The 25,874-nt window shown below is 42.9% G+C and overlaps 3 protein-coding genes, 1 long non-coding RNA gene and 3 other non-coding genes across 9 annotated transcripts in view; 1 reads left to right on the top strand and 6 right to left on the bottom strand.

Moving 5' to 3' along the window:
* Positions 1–1,224: 1,224 nt before the first annotated feature.
* Positions 1,225–1,297, bottom strand: trnav-cac (transfer RNA valine (anticodon CAC)). The gene has a single exon. It is a non-coding gene; the product is annotated as a tRNA-Val (tRNA).
* Positions 1,298–2,285: 988 nt separating this feature from the next.
* Positions 2,286–6,757, bottom strand: LOC143481457 (heterogeneous nuclear ribonucleoprotein A/B-like). 3 transcript variants are annotated; one of them, XM_076979481.1, is made up of 9 exons: positions 6,607–6,757; positions 5,907–6,122; positions 5,333–5,501; positions 5,099–5,257; positions 4,891–5,022; positions 4,692–4,785; positions 4,139–4,303; positions 3,965–4,050; positions 2,286–2,636 (listed from the first exon to the last, which is right to left on the bottom strand). In XM_076979481.1, exons 2-8 carry the CDS (start codon positions 6,101–6,103, stop codon positions 3,980–3,982), a joined length of 987 nt encoding a protein of 328 aa, XP_076835596.1. In that variant the 5' UTR covers positions 6,104–6,122; positions 6,607–6,757; the 3' UTR covers positions 2,286–2,636; positions 3,965–3,979. The 3 variants fall into 3 exon arrangements, with proteins under 3 accessions (XP_076835596.1, XP_076835597.1, XP_076835598.1); XM_076979482.1 differs by having other exon boundaries at positions 6,615–6,746; XM_076979483.1 differs by lacking the exon at positions 3,965–4,050.
* A 1,622-nt stretch (positions 6,758–8,379) lies between these two features.
* LOC143481458 (small ribosomal subunit protein RACK1) lies at positions 8,380–11,778 on the bottom strand. Its single transcript, XM_076979484.1, has 8 exons — positions 11,566–11,778; positions 10,790–10,961; positions 10,346–10,493; positions 10,093–10,188; positions 9,855–9,965; positions 9,525–9,665; positions 8,746–8,856; positions 8,380–8,520 (listed from the first exon to the last, which is right to left on the bottom strand). Exons 1-8 carry the CDS (start codon positions 11,672–11,674, stop codon positions 8,455–8,457), a joined length of 954 nt encoding a protein of 317 aa, XP_076835599.1. The 5' UTR covers positions 11,675–11,778; the 3' UTR covers positions 8,380–8,454.
* Positions 11,779–12,142: 364 nt separating this feature from the next.
* On the bottom strand, positions 12,143–12,215 carry trnav-cac (transfer RNA valine (anticodon CAC)). Its single transcript has one exon. It is a non-coding gene; the product is annotated as a tRNA-Val (tRNA).
* Positions 12,216–12,495: 280 nt separating this feature from the next.
* On the bottom strand, positions 12,496–12,568 carry trnav-cac (transfer RNA valine (anticodon CAC)). Its single transcript has one exon. It is a non-coding gene; the product is annotated as a tRNA-Val (tRNA).
* A 919-nt stretch (positions 12,569–13,487) lies between these two features.
* LOC143482317 (uncharacterized) lies at positions 13,488–15,686 on the top strand. The gene is made up of 3 exons (XM_076980661.1): positions 13,488–14,190; positions 14,305–14,434; positions 14,556–15,686. The coding sequence occupies exons 1-3, from the start codon at positions 13,586–13,588 to the stop codon at positions 15,306–15,308; spliced, it is 1,488 nt and encodes a 495-aa protein (XP_076836776.1). The 5' UTR covers positions 13,488–13,585; the 3' UTR covers positions 15,309–15,686.
* Positions 15,687–15,867: 181 nt separating this feature from the next.
* Positions 15,868–25,874, bottom strand: part of LOC143482055 (uncharacterized) — a 29,018-nt gene continuing 19,011 nt past the window's right edge. Inside the window, exons 3-6 of the long non-coding RNA XR_013122128.1 lie at positions 18,026–21,945; positions 17,232–17,324; positions 17,079–17,155; positions 15,868–16,866 (exon numbers count right to left, since the gene is read on the bottom strand). This is a non-coding gene — a long non-coding RNA (uncharacterized LOC143482055). The remainder of the gene's footprint in view (positions 16,867–17,078; positions 17,156–17,231; positions 17,325–18,025; positions 21,946–25,874) is intronic.

Below are 25,874 nucleotides of genomic sequence, written 5' to 3'. Positions count from 1 at the left end.
AACAGTGTTGCCAACTCTCACGCAATGAGCGTGAGACACTCGCATTTGACTGTCTTCACACGCCATACATCCGATTTCTCACGCTGAAAAAATCCAGTTTATCTCCGATCTACATCTATGATTCAATGAGTTACTAGTTCGCTCTGGCGCCAACTACTGGCGATCGATTTAGGCGCAACATAGAGGAAACAAGCCGTTTTCCAGATGTCCCAAACAATCGGAAAGGGGATTCATCAGAGAAAATGACTTTACCCCAGTCCTCAGAAGTCCACTCCCTGTACCGTTTGCAGAATATCAGTCTGTCCCTGATGTTTTTTTCTGGAGAGAAGTGGTTTCTTTGCTGCCCTCCTTGAGACCAGGCCTTGCTCCAAGAGTCTCCGCCTCACGGTGCGTGCAGATGCACTCACACCTGCCTGCTGCCATTCCTGAGCAAGCTCTGCATTGCTGGTAGCCCAATCCCGCAGCTGAAACACTTTTAAGAGACGGTCCTGGCACTTGCTGGTCTTTCTTGGGCGCCCTGTAGCTTTTTTGGCAACAATGGGACCTCTCTCCTTGAAGTTCTTGATGATGCGATAGATTGTTGACTGAGGTGCAATCTTTCTAGCTGTGATACTCTTCCCTGTTAGGCCATTTTTGTGCAGTGCAACGATGACTGCACGTGTTTCTTTAAAGACAACCATGGTTAACAGAAGAGAAACAATTATGCCAAGCACCAGCCTCCTTGTGTCCAGTGTCCATATTCTTACTTAATCATGACAGATTGATCTCCAGCCCTGTCCTCATCAACACCCACACCTGTGTTAATGTAGCAATCACTGAAACGATGTTAGCTGGTCCTATTAAGGCAGGGCTGCAATGAAGTTGAAATGTGTTTTGGGGGAATAAAGTTCATTTTCTGGGCAAATTTTGACTTTGCAAATAATTGCTATTAAGCGGATCACTCTTTATAACATTCTGGAGTATATACAAATTGCCATTATAAAAACTGAAGCAGTAGACTTTGTAAAAATTAATATTTGTATCATTCTCAAAACTTTTGGCCATGACTGTATATCTAGCAGACTTCAATAACAAACATTTGCGTGGAAGCAGAATTTCCGTTTTTGCCTTTGGATTTTTTGTGAATTATTTTGTTGACTTTTGTCAATATTGAATCACAAAATTATGTAATTCTAGAAATATTAGTGAAACGTTTTAGAAAGATTTATACTACCGTGTAAAACTTGTTTCCGCCCGGTTTCGAACCGGGGACCTTTCGCGTGTGAGGCGAACGTGATAACCACTACACTACGGAAACCTTGATGCAAGTGATTTGTCACCGAAAGCTGCCAAAGGTAGAACGTACATACCCAGGCAAAATTATTTACCAGGACCAATGACTCACGTTCTCGATCGAGTCCAGAATAAAAAGGTGACCGGTGACTAGTTAGCTTCGTGTTAGAAACCCCCAGCAGATTACACATTACCAACACCAGCAACTAAAACTCACAGACGTAGCTTGTAGGAATCATTTAGCTTTCTCAGAATGTAAAGAAATCCAGCAGATCAGGTGAAAGCTCTTATGTCCTACATTTGTGGTTTCCTTTTGCTGTATTGAATGCATTTTTTCACTTTTGTAAAGCTTCTCCAGACACATTTAGCAAGTTAATAATAACATATTAACTCCATTTCCAGTGCTCAGTACCTCTAATTCAATCACCTGCCAAAGTACCTACTAGATGCCTAAATCACTAGGTTAGATTTGGATTGTTCAAATAAAAAAAAAATATACAACTAATTGGTTGGCTTGTACAGAAACGTCCTCCTACATTTCCCACCAATATAGCGTATTTACTGTGAACATAAATCTGTAGAAACTAACAAAAACATTCAATGCTATTAAATTTAATTGTACTTCTTTTACTTAAGTACTTATTTATTGTGTCAAGAAGTCAGAGTAAATTACAATTATAGAAAAAAAAATGCACAGAAATAGTAAACAAAAGGTTTATTTCTAAGTCAATAACACTATAGCAATAAAGATATGATTCCAGTTGGGGCAGAATATGCTCCTTGCACATCTGTAGGAATCAAGCTTATTCCTTCACCACTGATCAGACTCTAAGGCCTGTCAAATGAAAACTTGAAAGCCAAAACAAACACTATCCAAATGCTGATATTCACTAGACATCTAAAAAAATAACACTGATCTTGCACAAGCCCTTTATTACCCCTCTCCCTTGCGTGGTGTAGATCTGCAGACATGCAACAGGGAAAATAAAACAGCAAATCTGGAAACGCTGGAAAAAAATTACTCAATTGTTTATTTCAAAAGCTCTGGCAGCTCCCGATTCTCAACTGCTGCAAATCCAGTTAACACGTAAAATACAACCATACAATACATTAGATTCAAAAAAGGTACCAAAAAGTACAGTAAAAATTACACTTCCAGGACTGGAAATGTGGACAAAAAGCAATAAAATAGAAAAAAAAAAAACAAACAAAAAGAAGTGGAAAGTGACACTGCTTCCGCATTCATCCATGATCCTGTACAAGTGGAGCACGAGTCCCATCATACCAAAAAGCAGAGTTCCAACTTGTATGACTGTGCTGCTGTCATGGGTTCTTGGAGTTCTTGGACTGAAAATACTTATGGCCTGGGGGGCACATGCAAGAGCAATTGAGTGCAAAATGGGAGGGGGGAAAAAATGTAAAAGACTGGTTAAAATGACTAACCAACACTAAACCAAAAACTGAAATATTCACAACAGAAAGATGCCAAGCAGCAAGCAAAACCATGTACAAGTTGCATTCAATTAAAAGTGTATTTAATTGTTCATACATTTTTAACCTATAAAGCAAATTGTGCAACTGTCCACCAGAACAGGTCTTACTGAAAATGTACTGCAGTAGAGGTCTAGATGCATTTTTATGAAAACTCCAAGACCAAAATCCAACTGCTACCCATGCCTCTTCCATCACATGAACACATTTGCACCCAATTAATAAAATGGGCCATTAGGATTTAAGAGACCAAGGGAACAGATGATCAATATTACATGTCGTCATGATTCTAGAGTTAAATATTTAGCAAATGTGAATACAAATGGCACAGAGAAAAAAATCCACCCCCCTCCTCCCAAGTTACAGATACTGAATTCAGAGGTTCAGACAGCAGATAAGCCTTGTTTACATGTGCAGATGGAACGTGCCCCCCCCCCAATCAAGAGGCTTATATACCCAAGGTTAGGTTAGCACCATGGACTGGCTGGAGGTACCAAACAAACACACAGACTTCACTGCAATATACATAGCTTAGCACGCACTACCGTCAAGTTTTACTGTAGTACCAGTTTTGATTCAATTTGAACCAACTTCTGATTCTACACTGTAATGCCTTGATGTGTGACCCACTGCGATATAGGAAATCAAATTTAGGTCTACTAAGAATATGGAACTCAAAGACAAATCACATCAGTATATCGATCCATGTGCACAAAAAAAACAAAAAATAACAAAAACAAAAAAAAAAAACAAAACAAAACAGATAACTGCTATTTGGTTGGCAGCAAAGCTATGCAGAAGCCCTTAGAACACCCCATGGACTCGAGTGGTACTCTACATTTGGCCAAGGCTTTTGCTAGCTTGCTAACTAGGATGGCTCAAACTCAAAGCGGGGGAGAAAGCAGGAACACAGGGTGGGTGGGTGGGGGGCATCAGTTTCCTGACTGCTGAGTAAAGGTTGTACATAAGGACCATCCATTTTACAATGAGATGGAAGAAAGTCTGGTAAAAATAAATGTCCTTTACAACAGTGCTGTCCTGCGTCTCTCTGCTCTTTCTCCCTACCAAATTGGGTCATATGGTGTGCCCAGAAATGTAATCTAATCAGAATGAAAACATTTAGATTACCTGGGTATTCAAAATTAAATCCAGTAAAGCTAAAACCTATATAACCAACAACTGCAATGCAAAAAATGCATACCTGCACTATGTGTGATCAGTATGGCTTGTAGCTACTCTGGTGGCCTCCACGCCTTGGAGTTTTCCCATAGCTTGTATTACCCTGGTCTGGAAGATGAGAGAGGGGGACTGAGGACTTTCTTTGCACAGAAGCCAACTGTGGGCATCAGGCACAAGTGAAAGAAGATCTACTTACTGTAGTCATATCCACCACCATAACCATAGTAGCCAGAAGAATAGTCATAGTTGCCGTAACCCCCGTAGCTGCCATAGCCTTGCTGGCCACCATAACCATAGCCCTGACTGCCATAGCCCTGATTCCAGTAGTTGCTGTATCCCTGGTTCCAATTTTGATTTTGTCCTGAGGAGGCAAATTAGGAAAACCTTTAGGTGCACAGCATGTAAAAAGCTGCCTCAATTACACATTTACCTAATCTCGCAGCAAAACCATTTTTCTTTTTTAAACATTTTATATTTTCTTGCTTGGAAATGGTACTTCAATGACCTTACCACAAAGTAAGCTCTTACAGTACCAAACAGCTGTGCAATATACACAAAGGAATAAGCTTGTACTGAACATACAAAAAAAAAAACTTGAAATACATTACATTGTTGTCACATCTGTGAGCATTTAGAAATAAAATCATTTACAGCCTTCTGCAATAAGTCCTTAATATCACAATCAACACTGGCATTGAGGCACCGAGTAGTACACTGCACAAAAAGAAGAGCCCTCTTGTTTCACTCACCACCACGACCCCTCCCGCGCCCGCCATAGCCGCCACGGCCTCCAGATTGTTGCTGCTGGTAGACCTCCTTGGGTTGGGCAATTTTAATCTCACACTGTAACACAGAAAGACCAAGTGAGATAATGAGTTACAAACTTCCCACAACAACCTGTGGCATCAGCCAAAGGCTCAAAAAGGCACCTCTATATATTGTTGTTACCTTGCTTCCACCGACACTATGGTATTTCTTTTCTAAGACTCTTTTAACCGGAGACTCCTCCAGGTAAGTTATGAAGACAAATCCTCTTCTTTTGTTCGTCTTTGGGTCCGTGGGAAGTTCAATAGATTCAATCTGAAAAGGGCAAAAAATACCAGTTAGGATCCAGATACTCAAAACATTTCAGATGTTTTCCTGGAGAGGCATTTACCTCTCCGAAGGTCCCAAAATACTCCCGGATCGTCTCTTCTGTCGTCTCAGGGTTAAGGCCGCCAACAAATATTTTCTTAACTGGATCTTTTTTCATTGCCATCGCTTTCTTGGGATCAATCTGTCGCCCGTCTAGCCGATGTTCCTTCTGCTGCAACACCTGCAATGCACTGTGCAGTTACAGGTCTGCCAAAATAAGGGACTGCTAATAAAAAGCAACATTTGCCATAAATACCTTTTCTACACTAGCTGCTTCCTTGAAGAGGATGAAGCCAAACCCACGTGACCGACCAGTGTTCGAGTCCATTTTGATGGTGCAGTCAGTCACCTCCCCAAACTTTGAAAAGTAGTCTTTCAAATCCTTCTTGCTTGTGTCCCAGCTAAGTCCTCCAACAAACATTTTGCTGCAACAGAGGCAGTTAAGTTTTAGATTTCACTTACTGACCAACACCAATAACATTTAAGTTACTCATCTGCAACACTGCAAGGTTTCGATCAAGAAATGTATATCTACAATCATGGATAAACATGCGTACAGTTTCCTTTCCCTTCAACATAACTGGCCATAGCAAAACGCGAAGATACCGTGATGTAACCGTGATGGTTTTTTATCTAGACACCAAGTTTAAGTCATTTCGAGCTGTATAAAAAAACTAATCCATGAAAGGCAGTTTCACCAGTGGCACCGAGAGGCATTCAGGCGTAGCCCATCCCCCATACACGGGGCATGCACCCAACGAAGACGGCCTAAAAGACCTCCACAAACCACGTTTAAACGAGCGCCAGGAGCACATGTGTGCCCTCCTCACCCCGCATCCTCCTCGCCCTTGCTGGCCTCGATCTGTCCTCCTTCCTCCGACCCGTTCTGGGACTCGTCTTGCGACGTGGCCCCCTCGCCCGCCTGCTCTTCCGGCTCCGGCTGCTCCTCCGACGGCTCGGCTCCGTTCAGGTCCTCTTCGTTCCCATTCTCGGAGGTCTCCATGAACTGCTGTTCAGCGTCGGCCATCGCGACTGCCTTTTATCCCCTTTTTTATTAATTAAAGAAAGAAAAACTTGTTTTAGAAAGCCGTACAGCCGAGACACGCGCGCGCGGGGATGGGTGTGATCCACCCAGCGTCAGTTACCGACTTGAGCCACAGTGCTAGCAGCTAGCAGACGTCCCCCAAACTAACATACTCTTCGCTGTGCCACAAAGAGCCACATATCTCCGTACAGCTATAAGTGAAAACACCTGTTATGAAGAATTTCAGACCTCGTAATTCCCCACGGCGGAACTATCTACTTAACTAGCTAACAATAGCTACTGGTGCTAACTAGCTAGCTACGTAAGCTAAGCTAGCAGGCTAAACCAGACGGGCTCGCGCACACTCGCGTGCTTAAAACGTCTTATTCCGTCACCCTGGAAACACGAGGAAGACACTCTGACGTCTCCATTCACAAGCTACCCCTCCGTGTGTGCTTTGATAACTGTGGAAATTTTTGCAAAGATTCAGCACTTAAACTCAGTACCGGCTTACTCTTTGGACCTCCCGAGCCTGCGGCTGCTGTTCAAGATGGACTCTCGCTTACATCGCCAACTCGTGGCGGTCTTTATAGCGCCGGATGGGGACGCGCGTAATAAGGCGGGCTGCGATAAGACGGGCCGGGCGCTCGGCGCTATGACGGGCTTCTCTCATTGGTGATTGGGTCTTAGCGCACCAGTTCTCTTGATGGATTCATGCGCAGTTTGGACCCGCACATGACGTTCCCGACCGGGACCAGAACCGCCGCGCGCAACAGACCCATTACAACAAGACTACGATAATGTGTTTGAGGACTTCTCTTAGTGTCATACGATTCGTCTCGAACCTGCCAGAACCAACAAGTTCATATGGGTCACGTAAACTTGGCAAACAACTAATAAAAAACCACTCACACAAAAGTCTGTTGGTATAATACACAAACGGATAAAAAGAAGATAGATTTTCTGCTTAGTCCTCTGCCATTTTGCGTCACGACTTTATCTCAACAGTGCGTGTATAGCATTAAAAGCTGAAATATTCTGATAACAGGTTTTTGGTCAGTCAAAAAAAAAAAAACACCCTAAAAGCCAAAATTGCACTCCCTCCATTACCCTAAAGGGTCTTCTACTGAGCATTTAAAATAAAGTAACATGGGGGGAAAGTGTCAGGGATACTGTGATGTTATTGGCAATGAGAAAACAGGCGTTACAAATGTACAGTCGAGTTTACTCATTCCATATTAGGGAAGCAGTGTCATTTAAGATATTTGTACCAGCTTCTGCTAGATTCGTTAAAAATAGCATTTCGGGAGTTGCTCATAACGAGCGAGTAATATTATAAACTTTAAACCACACGATTTTAGTTTTTCTCGGGTGTTGGTTCACGTTAACGGCCCGTTAACTAATTTTCGTGGGCAAAGCTCTTGTGATTTGAACACGATATAACGCCGACAGGCATTTAGCACAAACTATATGGATTTTAATAATCCACAATAAGATGTTTTAACACTTTCATAAACCGCGCAGTGCCTTTAAGGACTGGGTAGTTTCCAGACATGATCCTAGTGACAGTCTAAATATAGGCCACTACATACCACAGCAAAGGTGCTCTCTTTACACTGGATCTAGTGCACTTAGAAGTCAACACGTTCCGTTTCCATTCTCTCCTACATTATAAATACGTACTGACTCACTTTAAAAGGAGTGTGTATGTTTGATTGTACACAATTTGAAAAAGTGCCGAATTTAAATTTTTTTAAAGGCATGCAGTTCTAGCTGTCCTTTACATGGGTAGACAGCCAACTGATTTTCCAAATCCATTACTGATAAATTCCAAAAATGCCCAAATTAGTTATAAGAAAATATATTTAAAGTTCAAGCTGCCATTTTTTTCAGAAGCACGTTAGTCCTTACATAGTATTTCCTTTCATGCAGCAGGGAAGGCTACAAATTAGGACAATTTCATAGATGAAACTACTTCCTCTGTAGTTTGTATTCCATCTAACATTCTCTCTCTCTCACACACACACACACACACACACACACACAAACACACCCCTCAGCACAGCCAAATCATTCCAGCTACTCTTTATCAAGTCTTCTGAGCATACATGCTCATGGTCACCATGGACACCCAGGATATATGTAACCAGACCAAGTAGAACAAAAGTATGAAATTAAGTATGAATGAAAAAGTCACAAACTCAAGATATTAGCAGTCGACATTAAATAACAGAATAAACCATTTATAAAACAAAAGGACGCTTTAGAGAATGACAGGATACGTTTCGATTTTTATTTTATTTATTAATTTTCATCCAAGCTCCATTCTTTTTTTTTCTTGGAATTAAAGGTGTCTACCGGGTTCCAATGGTGACCTGCCACACTCTGATGAGGTTGTCAGTGTAGCCAGCAAACAGAGTCTAAAAAAACAAAAAACAAATATGAAGCGAGATGTTTAATGTAGGCACTCACAAGCCCAGCCCGTCTGCTACAGCCTGCAAACACCCGCCATCAAAGCAACAAGTCAGCTTCCCAAACATTCAGGTCTATAGTTTATCGAGGTCCACTGTCTGCTTACTGGACAGTAACATCAAATCTCTCTCACACACACACACACACACACACATACACGGCAAAGAGCATACCTGTCCATCAGCAGACCAGGCCAGAGAAGTGCACTGCGGTGGTTCAGCTTTGCTGCTGGTGCTGATCACCTCCTGCCTCAGCTCATCAACAATGATCTTCCCCTCCAGATCCTGTAGAGACACGTGCAAACAGCAGACAATTGGCACTGGGCTCACGGGACTCAATAATCTTTTTTTTTTCTTCTCACGCTGAAAAAGTCCTTGCGCCTTCGACACGCAACTGCAGCTGTGAACAGCAGCCAGAGGCTGCACTACTGGAGCAGATTACTGAGACGGCTGCGGAAGCGTTTCTGAAACGCTCTCCTGGAGGAGCGGGAAGCAGGTCACATGATTAACACAACTATGGCTTAAAGCAAGGAGACACTGAAGGAATAATTAGAAGTTAAGCACTCTTGAACATTGTCAAATTTGGTCTTGTTCGAAGATGTCTCCATTTAAACAGCCCAGTGCAGGAGGGAAGGAAAACTAACACGCTCAGGACAGAAACGGGCTTGGAAGGAGGGTGAGGCGATTCTGGGCTGTTTGCACTCCTGCTGCTCTAGTTCCTAACAGCGACTTTAGTACATTGAGCACGGGACTGAGGAGCCCAACTCTGCACTTACTCAAAGTAGTCTGTTTTAGGGTGTTTTTGCTATAAACGATGGAAAACCTCCTGCTGACAAAATGACAACTTTTAAACCTAGACATCTTTAAAATTCAGACTGCTAAATAAAATGCTTTATGCCTAGTAGCAGGGTTAATGCTTGAGTAAAGCAAGAGGGACAGAAAGGACACAGTACCCAGATCTTGATGGAGGGGCCGGTGGCCGCACACAGCCAGTAGCGGTTGGGGCTGAAGCAGAGGGCGTTGATGGTGTCACCACCATCCAGAGTGTACAGGTGTTTCCCTTCATTCAGATCCCACAGCATTGCCTGTCCGTCCTGCGTGGAGGGTGAACAGGAGACTGTGACTCAACAGATCAGCCCAGAAACAAAATACCATTCATGACCCAGTGGACATAACGAAGTTTAAAAGGTGGTGATTTAAACTCGCTCTCCCAAAACATTTGCATACTGGCTCCATGAAGGCAAAACTCAAGTCCATATGTGATCTGTCATTTCAAGCGTTACCTTTCCACCAGAAGCACAAAGGGACCCATCAGGGGAGACGGTGACTGTGTTCAGGAAGCCAGTATGCCCGATGTGGTTGGTCTTCAGCTTGCAGTTTGCAAGGTTCCAAACCTGAAGATGAGGACAAAAATGTAAGGATTCAAAAAAGGCAGCTCACAAAGACTCCTACCATTCAAACGTTATTATTTGTCAGTCTTCAACTACAGTCTGCAACAAGCTAAATTAAGCTCATTGTCACCTTCACCAACTTGTCCCAGCCACAGGATACAATGATGGGGTTGCTGCTATTGGGGGAGAACCGAACACAGGACACCCACTCAGAGTGGCCCTCGTCCTGGAGGGAGGGAGGCAAAATGAGAGTGAATGAGTGAGCAACTTTTAGAGCTCTCTGCAAGCTGTTTGAATCTAGGCTGACTCTTAAGCTGTTAAACGGCCTCCCCTAGATCTTCTGGGGTCTGCTATGGAGCTGAACAGGACTTAGCAGGCCTAACCTGAATGGTGTACTTGCAGACACCCAGGGTGTTCCACAGCTTGATGGTCTTGTCCCGGGAGCCAGACACGATCTGGCGGTTATCGGCAGAGAAGGCGACACTCAGCACATCCTTGGTGTGGCCTACAAAACGACGGGTTGTGGTTCCCCTAAGGATAAACGGACCAGCAATTAAAACACACACAAAGTACACTCAAACTCCCTGAACCCATTAAAAAACTAAAAAAACTTTTGTATGATTTCCCCCCCCACACTAACAGGTAGCACAGCACATTATAGACATGCTGGTACATCAGCACAGGTAGTCGCTACATTCATCATCTCATGAATCTGGACAACTGGTGTTGATCATTTAGTTGTGGACAAAGAGACAGCCAATGGCTACGGTGGCTGTTCAGCGTGGCCCTGACCACGAGAGCCTTCTTCATCTCCGCACCACACTCACGTAGTGAGGTCCCACAGTCGGAGTGTGCCATCCCACGAGCCAGAGAGCGCAAACTGGCCGTCCGAGGAGATGACCACGTCGCTGACGAAGTGCGAGTGTCCGCGCAGGGCGCGCTGAGGGACACCGTAGTTCGTCTCGTCGCGGGTCAGCTTCCACATGATGATGCTCTTGTCTGTAAAGATGTTCAGGGGACAAGATCTAAACGTCTGCGCTTGAACAATGTCACGATTTAGAACGGAAAGGACGTGCGTACGCTGAAGAATAAGAACTGGTGGCAAGATGTCCATGCTGACAAACACATGATGGAACCAGCTATATATGCGAAAAGCACACAGCATGGTATAGTAAGGTGTGTAGGCAGCGACATGTTTTAGACAGTATCAAAAGTACTTGCAAATATGTTTGTCAAAGGAGATCTTATACTTAAGATTTAAAAAATCTAAATAAAAAGACCACACTTCAGTTTTGTTTTAACTTTATAATCAGTCCCGTATTATATAACTACCACAACCAGCAGATAACTGAAGAGACCAACGGTATGCGATAGACAGCTAATCTACATTTAGCTGAAAGCTGGATACTTTTAATGCGGATTTTTTTTCTTGACGTTTTAAAGTCCTCTGTTAGTACAACGTGATCACACAAACGTCATATGTAGGTGTCATTTTAGGGCATTTTATCTAGCAAGCAAGCTGCATGCCAGTGTGAGAGCATTGTGAGCACAGACACATACACTGACCGGCATTCTCATACATTGATGGCGAAGGCCCGATTACCTCTGGACGCGGAGAGAATCATGTCCGGAAACTGAGGGGTTGTAGCAATTTGGGTCACCCAACCACTATGGCCCTTAAGGGTACCCCTCAAGGTCATCTGCTCGGTCATTTTTGCAAGTTTGCACCGTGCCTTTCAGGGTCGATGGCTTTAGATTGAGTCGGAGGGGTAAACCACCCTAACTCCTCAATTTTTTAAGCACAGGAAAAGGACCGATACGAAACCGGAAGCAAATCTTAGCACACGAGTCAATTCAATTGCATTCTGGGAGCTGTAGGTTTTTCGAAAAATTGACATAATTGCAAGTCAATTTGTTTTTAAAACTGTGTTATTTATTTTTGTAGTCATCATGTAATTGGTAGTTATCTGATTGTAGTTTGTAAAATGTCTTGCGAACGATTCATTACACTGGGAAGTGTAATTTAGCTAGCGATAAGTAACCAAAGAATATTTAACTGTGGTGCTCTATAGTCCCAATACAAAACTGACTTTTATTCCACATCCATAATAACTGCAATAACTGACAAAATTACGACGTGAAACCGATATATATATTTATATAAAACAAAATTCTTAATGTGTTTCCGCCCGGTTTCGAACCGGGGACCTTTCGCGTGTGAGGCGAACGTGATAACCACTACACTACGGAAACTGATGACAAATTAAGCGGGAGAACTATTGTGAAACCATTTCAGTGTTTCAACCTAGTATACGTTAAATGTAAATACTACTGAAGAAATGTTATTATATTGCAAATAAGGTTTCTGTTGATGGCGCTGCAGCTTACAGGAAAACATTCTTTTAATATAAATTCTCTATAGTTCTTTCAGCTTGCTCATTTGCTCTTCTAACATGTGTCCCACCAGCGCATCAGTGAGCTCCCCACATAGCGCTGTCACGAGTTTACCCTCTGAATTTCTTTAAATAAAGGATGTTTCCGCCCGGTTTCGAACCGGGGACCTTTCGCGTGTGAGGCGAACGTGATAACCACTACACTACGGAAACCTGTGAAATTAAGCAAGATGCTTCTAACACAGTTCCTGCTGAAGTTAGACGTACATAACACAACACATACAGTATTTTTATCTGCCTATCCAGCTTGCTACTTAGCCAGCTAGGTTCATAACCAGGAATGTAGATATGGACTACGATGACTAGAACAGACAAAACATACATACATAAGTCACAATAACTCGATCTGTAACTATAGCACTCTTGTATAGTTTGTGTATAAATTAAGGAGTGTGTGCGCGAACTCTATCTCGAAGCATATGTACCGTTATCTGCAGAACAATGCGTTCAATATTTTAGTTGATTTAGAGAAGACTGGCAGGTATCTGGAAAGTTAACTAAGCAAGCTAATAGCTTCTTAAACACCCATTGTCTGATTATGGGGGGGAGATCTAACCAGAACTTGGATCACTCTAATCCACGCACTCTAACTCCCTCACAAATGTCGCAATCAATCTCCGATTTTGTATCCAGGTATGGTCTAATAGATCCGTGGATATTTTATTATCCCAGTAGTAAAAATACTCTTTCTACTCGCTTCCACATCAATCTCATTCACGGATTGATTATTTTTTCTTTGATAATTCACTTGTCCCTCGAGTGTAAGCTGTCGCCCGGGGGGGGGGTATAATTGACTATTATATCGCGATCGATTCTTAGTCTTGACTTGTAAACTCCCGCGGTAACCCAACTCAAAAGTAGCCCAAAAACCGCACTCCCGTCTTATTTCAAGATACCCGTCGCTGCAGAAGCAAAAGTCCAGGGGGTGGAGCTGGATCTAGATCCAACTCCTCCCACCATCGTGTTTTCATTGGTCTGAAGTAATGGCCTATGTGCGCGCTGTTAAGTGACGTAATTTCCGCTAAAAGGTTAGGATAGTTGTTGACATCCGGTAGCCATTGAAAGCGTGCACTGTGCTAGCTATTCACCTCACCAGTCTTGTAACGAGCATATTTACCGTTATTTACTTGGAAGTTTCCTTCATCTCCTGTCCGTTTACGTGTCCTAAATATGACAGGTAAACAAAAAAAAGTATCGTTTCAACAACGTACAGACAGCAGGTCCAACCACCACTGCTGTGTGCCATTCTGCACAGCATCGACACGGTTTAATTCCTACCTGAGCTTCCACACCTTTCCAAAGGACTCAGAACTGCAGAAACAATGGGTGGTTAAGATCAGGAGAGATAATTTTATCGTCACGAGTACTTCCCGAGTGTGTTCGCGACATTTTATCGCTGCTGATCTGCTCGAACCTCTCACTCCTGCTGGACGACGACGACTGCGACCTGGAGCGTTTCCTGTGCTATTTCAATGGAATAACTATACTATTCCAACTCCACGACCTGGAGTATGGGAAAGAGCAGAGCGTCCACCCAACACTGATCTAACAGAGATGCAGACTGACAATGAGGATGATGACCCCTTACCGTGTCATGAACATGACTACTGCGTCAGTAATGAGCCTGCTGCGCTTGATCTCTCCCTCAATGAAAATGAAGAGCTACGCGAGGAGATATCAAGGCTCCGAAAACAAATCGAAGACTTAACTGTCAACAGCAAGTTCTGTTTGGAGCGGTTTTCTGCCTCTGATGACGACATACGATTCTTTACCAGGTAAATAAAAAATATGGCAGGACAGTATACGGATGGGCCTTCTCTGGTGTCTGAAATACATCTTGAATGAATTAGCCATTATATAACTTTATATATAACTTTTATATTCCCCAGATTTGCAAGCCATGCCCACCTGATGGGCTTTTGGAATCAAATAGAGCCAGCCACCCACAACATCATACGGGTTACAAGAGCACGGACTGTTGAGAAGACTGATCAGGTCCCTCACTCTGCCAGTGCAACGGTAAATGTTTTCATGTTGTCCATACAAAGCACGTTATGTCATCATTTTCAAATTAATCTTTACATCAAAAGAAGTTTTGGTAGTCATAATATGACAATAGCATAATGTATTTTTTCCACAGGTTCTTCAACCAATTGATGAGTTTTTTCTCTTCATGAACTACCTGTCATTGGGACTGATGCAAAAGGATTTGGCCCACAGATTTAGAATACATCGGTCAACTGTTAGTCGTATTATTAACACCTGGGCCAACTTCCTTTATACTGTATTGGGAGCTGTTTCTATTTGGTTAGACGTGGACACTGTGAAAACTCACCTCCCAGATGTGTTTCAGGACTACGCTGACACTCAAATAATTTTAGATTGCACAGAACTGAGATGTCAAACTCCAAATTCCCTTCTCCTCCAGAGTGAAGTGTTTTCCAATTATAAATCACACTGTACATTCAAAGGGTTGATTGGGATAGCCCCTCATGGCGCAGTGACCTTTGTGTCTTCTCTTTATCAAGGTGCTATCAGTGATAAAGAGATCTTAAAGCAGTCTGGCATTGTGGCCCTCCTTGACCCATCTATGGCCATCATGGTGGACAAGTGTTTCCTTGTTGAAGACTGCGTTCCATGCAAAGTCCACATACCCACGTTTCTGTCAAAGAGAGCTCAACTGTCTAGGTCAGAGATCAGAACGTCACAGTCCATTGCAAGACTGAGAGTCCATGTTGACCGTGTGATTCGCAGAGTCAAAGAACATGAAATATTCAGCACAGTGATCCCCCTTTCAATCACAGGGAGCATAAACCAAATTTTTACTGTTGCCTGTCTTTTGGTGAATTATCAAAATGGCCCCTTGGTAAAAGCTTGGGCAAACAATGGCTAATCTCAATCCAGAATTAGACAGATAATGTGAATTACGGTGATTTATTTATTTATTTCTCCAACCTTAAAACGATCCCTTTAAGGTCAGGGGTCGGCAACCCGCGGCTCCGGAGCCACATGCAGCTCTTTGATCCCTCTGATGCGGCTCAGTTTTTGAATAGAATTAATGAGTATTTAATTAACGTATATTATTTTTGAGACTTAAAAAAATGTTCGGGTGGAATTTCACAAATGTCTGGTATTTAGTTTTGGTTCGCTTGAGTGACATGTCATCGTCACTGAAATAAATTTCCAATTATTTTTGCTTTTGTGGCTCCAAGTCAAAAAGGTTGCCGACCCCCGCTTTAGGTCATGCTAGTCTGTAAATTTTGGCTGCAATGTTAAGGTACAGTGCAATATGATTAATTGTATAAAATGCTTTCACTTTTATATGTAAAATTGACAACACAAGAAATACATAATGTTGTATTAACTTTTACTGTATTTGTAAAAAATGAAATGAATACAATAGTAATACAATTGACAGAATAAATTGAAATTGTTTTAATTGTTCATGAGTTCATGTCTTCATTATGATTTTCTATTGCTTGGGCATAGAGAGGTATTTTAGCATGTAAGTGTTAAAGAAAAACATGTCACACCTCCTTTTCACCTCTTCTAATACACTGCTATCTCTGTAAACTCACTGCACAAAGATATCATCATGGGCACAGATAACTAAATCACACCACTGCATACTAGTAATCAATAACTGGCCCTGGATTTGCCAATAATAACAATGGCTCTCCTTCAATTTGTGTAGGCCTTGTGCCACTTTGAGGAATTTGCAGTCTACATAGCTTTGTGCATTTGGGCACTTAATTTCAACAAGCCCAAATGATGGACGCTCAAGTGGGTCATATACAAGTCCATCAGGTGATGCACCCAGCCAAGATGCATCTGGATGAATCACTAGCCCACACTTGGTCAAGTTCAAGTTTTTCAGAACTGCATAGTCCTTTAAGGCCCCTGTTTCCATTTCAAGTCCCCTCTTCATATGTGCTGTTTGTCGTGTCCTTCGGATTATCCTTTCTGCCAGTCTTTCTGCAGCACCTGGACCTCTAACGTGGCTCACCTCTCTGAAATGTGAGGCAGTCACTTTTTCTCTCCTAAGTAAATGCCACTCAGGTGTAGCACTTTGGGATCTTGTTGCCTCCTCAATAAGGTGTGACTGTGACAAGGTCACAGAAAGTGAGCTTAGGTGTAGCTGTTCTTGGTGTGTTGGCACAAATGAATATTCAGGTGGGCTTAGATGGTAACATTCTAGTGGCAGACTCGGGAATGGGGGTGCATCCTCATGTATGACAACACTGTCAGATGGAGGTGGTGGTTGTTGATAGGACAGTACACTGCCAACTTGTACCTTCCCAAAGATGGAGTCCACAAGTGGCTTGTCAGGCGAGATGTTCATTGTGCAGATGAGTGGAAGAGAATCTGCTTTCATTCCAGCGTAGACTGGTCCAGGATTGAGGGTGGCCGGGTGTGGGAGCTCACCGCTGTAGCCCTTGAAAAGTGTACTTCTGAAATAAAAGAAGAGTGAATAACATTTATTTTTACACATTGTAATCTGTTCACCAGCACAACTAATTGTGAATCACATATCACATGTCATCTGAAGTACAACGAGGCTAAATTAAATTTTGAAGAGAACAGGGTCTTATCAGATGATCAAAAGCATTTATTTTTTTTTACCACACACTGTAATCTGCCTATTAAATTTGGTTCTACATACCTAACTCCACTGGCTGTAGTAGCACCTGGTTTTGGCTTTAGGACAACCATGGCATCCACGGGTCCAGGCTTCACCCCCTATTAATTTAAAAGATGGTGTTAGTAAAGTGACTGTGATACATTAACTAACATTAAATAATGAAAAAAGACAAACCATTGTTCGTGGTTTATGCCACTTCTGTTCTGTCTGTGTGCATGAAAGGACAGGAGGGACGACAGACATGCCAGATTCAGAATAATGAGCAGTCTGGAAAAGCAATGCAACCAAGTGGTTGCAGATTCCGCAACCAGCAACACAAGAGCAGTTGTTGTTAATGAGCACAACTGGCATTGAATCACATAATGTCATCTGAAATACACAAGAGGCAAAATTTAATATCTAGAAAAGAAGACTTCAGCAATGTCAATAGGCGCAATATCTGTCCCATCATGTTGTTAGTGGTGAATGTCACTTGTCTATTGTCTCATGTAACGTTTGTGCTGTTTTGCATCACTCTTAAAACACTTGGCTATACTGTCTTTCTATTCTACAGTGTTGTGCATGGTTCAATCTACTAGTTCACTGAGCAACTATAAACTAAATATATTTTAGATTTAAACTTCATTTTCACTCCAGATGAAATGCTTACACATAGGAGTGAAACAGGCCTACTTACATTTATATTATTTTGTTGTTTCCACCACCAACAACAGAACGGTGCAGGTTTTACTTCAACTACTTCTTGGAGAGTGTTATCAGAATATGTTAATAGGTGTAAGTGTTGAAGCCATATGTTAATAAAGAAGTTAAGATGAAAGATTTGAAAGACAGATTGACAGATTTTAGAGTTAGCCTTACTTTTGCCTGATACTTCCATCAGAAATACAGGTTGGTTTGTTACTAAAAACAACATCACTTCATTAGACTGCCACCTCAGGCTAGCTAGCTAACTAGCGTCAGCGACTTACCTTCAAAATTGCAGAGGTAGGATGAAACATAGAACTTGAAACCCTTTTCAAGTTTACTCTGTGGCGTTGTACTTGATGCTCTGACAATACGACGCACATCGTTGACTTTGGTAACTCCAAGAGGCACCTTGTGAATTTCATAGACTCGGCCATAACATCGGCACTTCCGCATACCAACCGGAAATATGGTACCATCCTTACACCAAACGAGGAAGTGGTGCGTTGTATCAGATCAGCCATTTCAAATCACTGTTGCCATCCTAAATTGCTATTCTTATTTACTCACTTCAATCAATCAATCAAAGTTTATTTGTATAGCGCTTTTCACAACACATGTTGTCACAAAGCGCTTTACAGGATTTAAAAGGTTAACAATACTATGGGTCCAGAACCCTAATGAGCAAGCCAAAGGCGACAGTAGCGAGGAAAAACTCCCTATGATGGTGGGGAATAGGAAGAAACCTCGGGAGAACCAAGACTCAAAAGGGAACCCATCCTCCATTGGGCGGCCCGTTAACACACAAATTACACAAAATACAGACAAATACACAAGTCACACACAAATCACACAATCAGACTAAGTAAAGGTAAAAATGAAAGTTCTGGGTTATGATATTTTCACTGTAAATGTCTGTTGATGAACGCCAGGCTTTCATTCCGTGTTGGAGCAGCAATGCTGGTATTGTAGGCTCCGACTGTAATGTTACTCTCCAGGTGAACCTCGGAGAAAAGATATGAGATGTAGTAAATTAATCAAAGGCCAAACTAAACAGATGAGTCTTTAATCGAGTTTTAAACATTGAGACTGTGTCTGAGTCCCGAATAGAGGCAGGAAGATTATTCCACAATTGTGGAGCTTTAAAAGAAAAGGCTCTTCCACCTGCTGTGATCTTTTTGATCCTAGGAACAGTTAATAACCCTGCGTCCTGCGAGCGAAGTGAACGCGCTGGGTTATATTGTTCAGTAAGTTCACTAAGATAGTCTGGAGCTAAGCCATGCAGCGTTTTATATGTTAATAAAAGTATTTTATAGTCAATACAGAATTTAATTGGCAGCCAGTGTAATGACGATAGTACAGGACTAATGTGATCAAACTTTTTAGTTTTTGTTAAAACTCGTGCTGCTGCGTTCTGAACCAACTGGAGTTTGTTTATCAATTTACCAGAACATCCAGCTAGGAGACTGTTGCAATAATCTAAACGAGAGGATATGAATGCATGGATTAGTTTTTCTGCATCACTAATATTTAATATGTTTCTAATTTTGGCAATGTTGCGCAAGTGAAAGAACGCTACCCTAGTTATATTATTAATATGTGTATCGAACGAGAGATCTGGGTCTATTGTGACGCCCAAGTTCTTTACCTCTGCGCTGGGGGTTATAGTAAAAGAATGTAGATTCAATGCTACATTATGTATCTTGTCTCTCACAGCCCTAGACCCAACTATTATTAATTGTTTTATCTGGATTTAGTGCTAGAAAGTTACACGCCATCCAATGTTTTATCTCTTCTACACATTTCTCAATCTTACTGTTTGCGCCTAAATCATCGGGTTTTGCCGATAAATATAGCTGAGTGTCGTCTGCGTAGGAATGGAAACTGATGTCATGCTTATGCATAATCTCGCCTAAGGGTAACATGTACAGTGTGAATAGAAATGGTCCTAGGACTGTCCCTTGTGGGACACCATATTTAACCTGCACAGATTTAGAGGTTTTATTATTAACACTTACACATTGGAAGCGGTCAGTTAAATATGATCTAAACCAGGAGAGTGTGACTCCTTTAATACCTACCGTATTTTCTAGTCTAGCCAGCAAAATGTTGTGGTCTATAGTATCAAAAGCTGCACTAAGATCTAACAGTATAAGGAACGAGATGAGCCCATTATCGGCCGATATTAGTAGATCATTCACTACCCTGAGTAAAGCTGTTTCAGTGCTGTGGTTTGGTCTAAATCCTGATTGGAACTTTTAATGGATACTATTTGATTGGAGATAGTGGTTTAACTGATTGGAAACTGCTTTTTCTAAAATTTTAGAGATAAATGGGAGATTAGAAATGGGTCTATAGTTGGCTAGAATCTGCGGATCGAGATTCTGTTTTACGGCTAAAAACAGATTACGGCGCATTTTAATTGTTTGGGCATGTAACCTAGGTTAAGGGAGGAGTTAATCATATTAAGTAAGGGCCCTGCAATGGCTGGGAGTAGGTCTTTAAATAGACGGGTTGGAACTGGGTCAAATATACATGATGTAGGCTTAGACGGATTAATCAGTGTTATGAGCTCTTTTTGCGATATAGGATCGAAGATATTTAGCTCAATAATATTTTTGGATGCATAGTTACTAATAACTAAACTACTGGGGTTGGATTGGAGGTTAGGCTGCGATGTATTATGACTCTGTAGTCGGATATTATCTATTTTATTATTGAAAAAGTGTGTGTAAGTGCTGTGTTAGAACTAGTGTCGTTGATATTTCTTGTTAGTTTAGATACCGTCGCGAAGAGAAATCTAGGGTTATTCTTGTTGTTTTCTATTAGTGTCGAATAGTATGCGGCTCTAGCTTTTATTAGGGCATGTTTATATTTGACTATGGCGTCTTTCCATGTGATTCTAAACACTTCTAGTGAGGTGGATTTCCATTTTCGCTCCGCTGCTCGAGCTGTCTGTTTTAGAAGACGAGTGTGTTCGTCATACCATGGTGCAAGCTTTTTCTCCCTAATTAATTTTGTTTTAATTGGAGCTACACTGTCTAAGGTATTGCTGAGTGTGGAATAAAACTGTTGTGTTGCCTGTTCCAATTCATTGGGCTGCAGTGGCATAGTGTTCGGTAGCTCTGGCAGTAAGTTTATAAATGTTGCTGCAGTGTCAGATGTGATAGTGCGCGTGGTTTTTGTATGGCGCATCTGATGTACATAGTATAAAGTCATTTAATATATTAGTAAGGAATGATCTGAAATGGCGTCATTTTGGGGGATGACTGCCAAATGTTCTATGTTTAATCCGTAAGTAAGTATTAAGTCTAAGGTGTGTTTACAGCGGTGGGTAGGCCCTGTCACATTTTGGGCTATACCTACTGAATCTAGTATGGAGTCGAATGCAATTTTCAGTGGGTCTGATTCATTTTCATAATGAATGTTGAAATCACCCACAATTACAAATCTCTCGATGGTTAAGACTAGTTCCGAAAGAAACTCAGCAAATTCCTGAAGAAATTCTGAGTAGGGACCCGGCGGTCGATAGATGGTCACTAATTTAAGCTTTGTTTTATTGCCTATAAGATTATTGCCTATTTCACCTATCAAAGCCTTGAATGAGTTAATAGAGGTGGTTGGTTTTACAGTAAAACCTATATCTGTGTCATATATTGTGGCTACTCCACCTCCACGCCCTGTGATACGGGGCTGATGAACATAACTGTATCCAGGAGGAGCTGCTTCATTAAAACGTACATATCCGTCTACTCTAGCCCATGTTTCTGTTAAACAGAGTGCATTTAGTCTGTTATCTGAGATTATTTCGTTTACTATCACAGCTTTTGATGCCAGCGATCTAATGTTTAAAAGTCCTAGCCTTAGCTTAATATTGCTGCTCACTTCATGTTGATTATTTAATTTAATTTTAATTAGATTTTTAAAACATATCGCCCTGTTATTCTTATACCTGCCACGGCTAACAGACACAGTCTCAATGGTTTGGTAGTTAGGGAAGTAAGTTCTACTTAGCTGATTTGCGTGGTTTGTTGTGGCTGGTCAGGCCCGGCGTAGCACGTCCTCGATGTTCCTGGAGAGGACTGCCGAGCCTAGGCGACTGGGGTGAAGTCCATCTCGGCGGTAGAGTGATGGACGCTCTCGGAAACTCTCGCAGTTGTCGACGTAGTCCACGCCGGCGCTGCTACAGGTGTCCCGGAGCCAGCTGTGGAGACAGAAAAGACGGCTAAATAACTCGCTTGCCGTTCATTTGTGAACAATCACGAATGTGAAAGTTAGTTCATAATAAACCAGTTTTCATCTTGCTAATGCTGGTAACTAGTTTCCTTTGGTTATTATACAAAATCTGACTGTTTCTGTTTGCACGAACAGGCACTGTTAAGTTTATCTAATCTAGGTGTCTAAGTAAGTGACGGTAAAAACTGATGTTAGAAGACGAGCGGTTAGCTAAACAGAATACAGATGTATTAAATACTTATATATGTTGTGTTCTTCATATTGGACATAAACTGTTAAATTAATGAGTGTTTTCTGTAGTTACTTATAATGTGTAATGGTTGTGCTGTTTGGTACCGCACGGACACGTCACGGGGGGTTATTCAGTAGTGCGTGCATGTAATGGCCATGATCCTCATTAACCAGTTCACTGAAAAACTTCACAAAATGTATATTTTTCCATCCATCTATAGATGCATATCACGGTTTTGAAAAAAGGACGCTTTCAGTTGTGCAGTGCACTTGTAACCAGGTTCTGTCGACCACGCGAGACAATGAAGAGTCAGGTGTCAAAAGGTTTACAATTTATTCAAAACCAGGCTCTTAGGAGAAGGAAGGAGGAGTCAGAGGTTGCCACCCACCACTGGGACCTTAAATAAATCCAAAAAAACACACCAGATCAATCGAGATAAAGTTCCAAGTGCAATATTATTCCAGGCTCACAAATGGCACCACTACAAACACCGCACACGAAATTCATACATGGCACTCCATATTAGTAGCTACCCACACATCAAATGTCCCACCAAGGCCCAGTGGTAGGCGTACACACAATGGCTACAGCCTGCAGTCCCCAATACTGGTCAAGTTAACATTAACATTAAAGTAATTAAAAATACACCATTACTTTATTGATCTTAAGCTAGAGCTAATTTTAAAAAGGAAGGCCACCACAAACCGCCGAGAAGCAAGGACTACAACTACGGGACCTCGGGCTGAGCCACTTGGGGAAGGCCGAAGGTGTGCAGAGTTCCAGCACAGGTCGGCCGCCCTGGCGTGGACAATCAAACAGAACTAACACAAGTAAACAAATAAACACACACAAACTAAACTAATAAAAGAGACCAGAGCTTAAGCCTGTTCTGGCCTGATGCTGGCACTCAAAGGCCGCACCAATCACAAACATACATAAATTGCTAAAATTAACAAAACAACCAACTGCACACCATCCACCTTACCCACTGCTGACACGAAGGAGACCAAAAAAAACTCTCCGGGGCCCTCCACAGGCCCAGCTTTTAAAGGGTCCTCTTCCTCTCCCCATGAACCCAGCATTTCACCGCAGCAAATCCCACAGCTCCCCCTTTGTCCTGGCCCCATTATTGCACCCTGACTCCCAACCCGTCCATTCAGTTACATCCCCCACCACCTTTTCACAGCACATCCTCGTGCTGCCGGTCAGTTGTCCCCTTGCCCATAACGCTGGGGTGGGATCCCCCTCGAACTGCGCTGAGACCTCCGCAGCTCCTCAGACCCCACAGCCACAGACTCTTCCACTGGTGATGCAGTGGACGGACCTGCACGTTGCCAAGGGGGCAACCATCGGGTTGGTGGGGGCATCCACATGAATGACTGTCTCCTTGGCTCAGGTTTGCCACGTTCTTCCTGCGCTAGGGCTTGTAGTGACAAAGGACAAGGACGAAGCAACCGCCTATGCAAAACTTTCTCCTTCCCTTCCCCCCGTTCAGGCTTGACCACATACACAGGAACATCAGGATTAGGTTGTTTTACCACTACATAGGGTACATTATGCCAATAGTTTGCAAGTTTACTCTGCCCTTTGGGACCCACATTACGCAACAGCACCCTTTCTCCCATCATTAATGGACCCAGCCCCCCTTGGGCATCATGTTGCCTCTTTTGCTTCTGTGCTGCCCCTGCATTCAACTCACCTGCTCTTTTATAAGCAAAGTACAGGCGCTCATGGTGTTTCTGGACCCACTCTCCAACTGTGCTTGATTCTTCCAACGGACCCCCCAGAAGAACGTCTACTGGTGCACGTGCATGTCTTCCAAACATGAGATACGAGGGGGTGTAACCTGTAGAGGTATGCACCGTGTTGTTATAAGCATGGATCATTTCTGGTAAGTAATCTGCCCACCTGCTCTTCTTTTCCTCCACCAGACTACGCAACATTCCCAGCAGGGTGCGGTTGAATCTTTCTGTGAGGCCATTACCCTCTGGGTGGTATGGGGTAGTGTGACTCTTTTTGCAGCCATACAAGTCGCAAAGTTGTTTCACCACAGCCGCTTCAAAGTTTGGTCCTTGATCAGCATGGAATCGGGCGGGACATCCAAAATACTGGATCACCTGTTGCCACATCACCCTCACTGTTGTTTTTGCGGTCTGGTCCCGAGTTGCAGCAGCCCAAGCGAACTTTGTGAAATGATCAGTAAGGACCATGATGTTTTCCAATCCGCCTACTGAGGCTTCTAGGGACAGGAAGTCCATGGTAATCAGCTCTAAAGGGTAAGAGGCTGTAATGGGTGTCAAACTAACTGTTGAGTTAGTGGGCTTTTTTCTTAACACACACTGAGGACACTCTAAACACCACCTCTGGGTGTCTGCAAACATATTGGGCCAGTAGTACCTGGTTTGAAGTGTCTTACATATCTTATCTGCAGCAAAATGTCCCATATGCTCATGGCAGCTAGTGAAGACTTCTTGCTGTTGACTCTGGGGTAAGATGAGCTGGAAATGGAGGGCATTCGTTTTTGAGTCCTGGACTCGCCTGTAGAGTACCCCCTCTCGCAGCTGTAGACGGGGCATTTCCTTCAACAGGCGCAGCACTTGGGGACTCTCTAACTGTCGTTTGGCTGCCCGCAATGGCTGTTTGGTCTGCAAAAAAAACAGAACTCGTGAGATTGTTGGGTCCTTTTGTTGTCCCTCGGCCCACCTGTCAGCAGACCAGCCTTCTCCAATCCATGAAGCTTTTGCTAGCTCGAGGGTGGACTCTGCCTCACACACCCCCAACAAGCATGCCTGGACCACCTCCACAGTCACATCTTGGAAGCCTGGAACCTCCACCCCATCCTGTTCCTCTGATGCCTTTGGGGTTCCAAGGGGGTAACGAGAGAGCACATCAGCATTGACATTAGACTTTCCGGAGCGATGTTTCACCTGGAACTTATAGCTTGCTAGTCACGCCACCCAGCGCTGCTCCACCGCACCTAACCGAGCTGTGGAAAGATGGGCCAGAGGATTATTGTCTGTATAAACTACAAAGTCTGAACCGAGCAAGTATTCATGAAATTTTTCTGTAATGGCCCATTTCAGTGCTAGTAGTTCCAGTTTAAAAGAACTGTAACTGGCATCATTACGCTCAGCACCTTGCAGGCCTCTACTTGCATAGGCAATAACTTTTTCTTGGCCCTCTTGGACCTGTGAGAGTACTGCACCCAGGCCTTGGTGGCTAGCATCTGTATAAAGGAGAAAAGGCAAACTGAAATCAGCAAAGGACAGGATTGGGGCCTGGGTCAAGGCTTGCTTTAGACCTAAGAAGGCCAAATCACATTCTTCTGTCCAATGCCAAGCAGGCCCTGGCACTCTGGGTTTGGTCTTCCTTGCTGGGTACCCGCCTAAAAGTCGGTGGAGAGGGCCTGCTGTTTGGGAAAACCCCTTGACGAATCGGCGGTAATACCCTGCAAGGCCAAGGAACGCTCGTAGCTCAGTTGGTGTAACTGGCACTTCCCACTGCTGGACTGCTGACACTTTACCCGGATCTGGGGCTATTCCATTTGCAGACACGATGTGGCCGAGGTACTGGACACTATCACGGAGAAGTTTACACTTGTCAGGTTTCAGCTTCAGGCCCTGGGCAGAGAGGCGGGAGAACACATAATCAAGACGATCAAGATG

The sequence above is a fragment of the Brachyhypopomus gauderio genome, chromosome 18 (genome assembly GCF_052324685.1).
Source record: "Brachyhypopomus gauderio isolate BG-103 chromosome 18, BGAUD_0.2, whole genome shotgun sequence".
NCBI classification, from domain to species: Eukaryota; Metazoa; Chordata; class Actinopteri; order Gymnotiformes; family Hypopomidae; genus Brachyhypopomus; species Brachyhypopomus gauderio.
The sequence above is the reverse complement of the archived record's forward strand: the minus strand, read 5'-3'. Positions and strand labels throughout refer to the sequence as shown.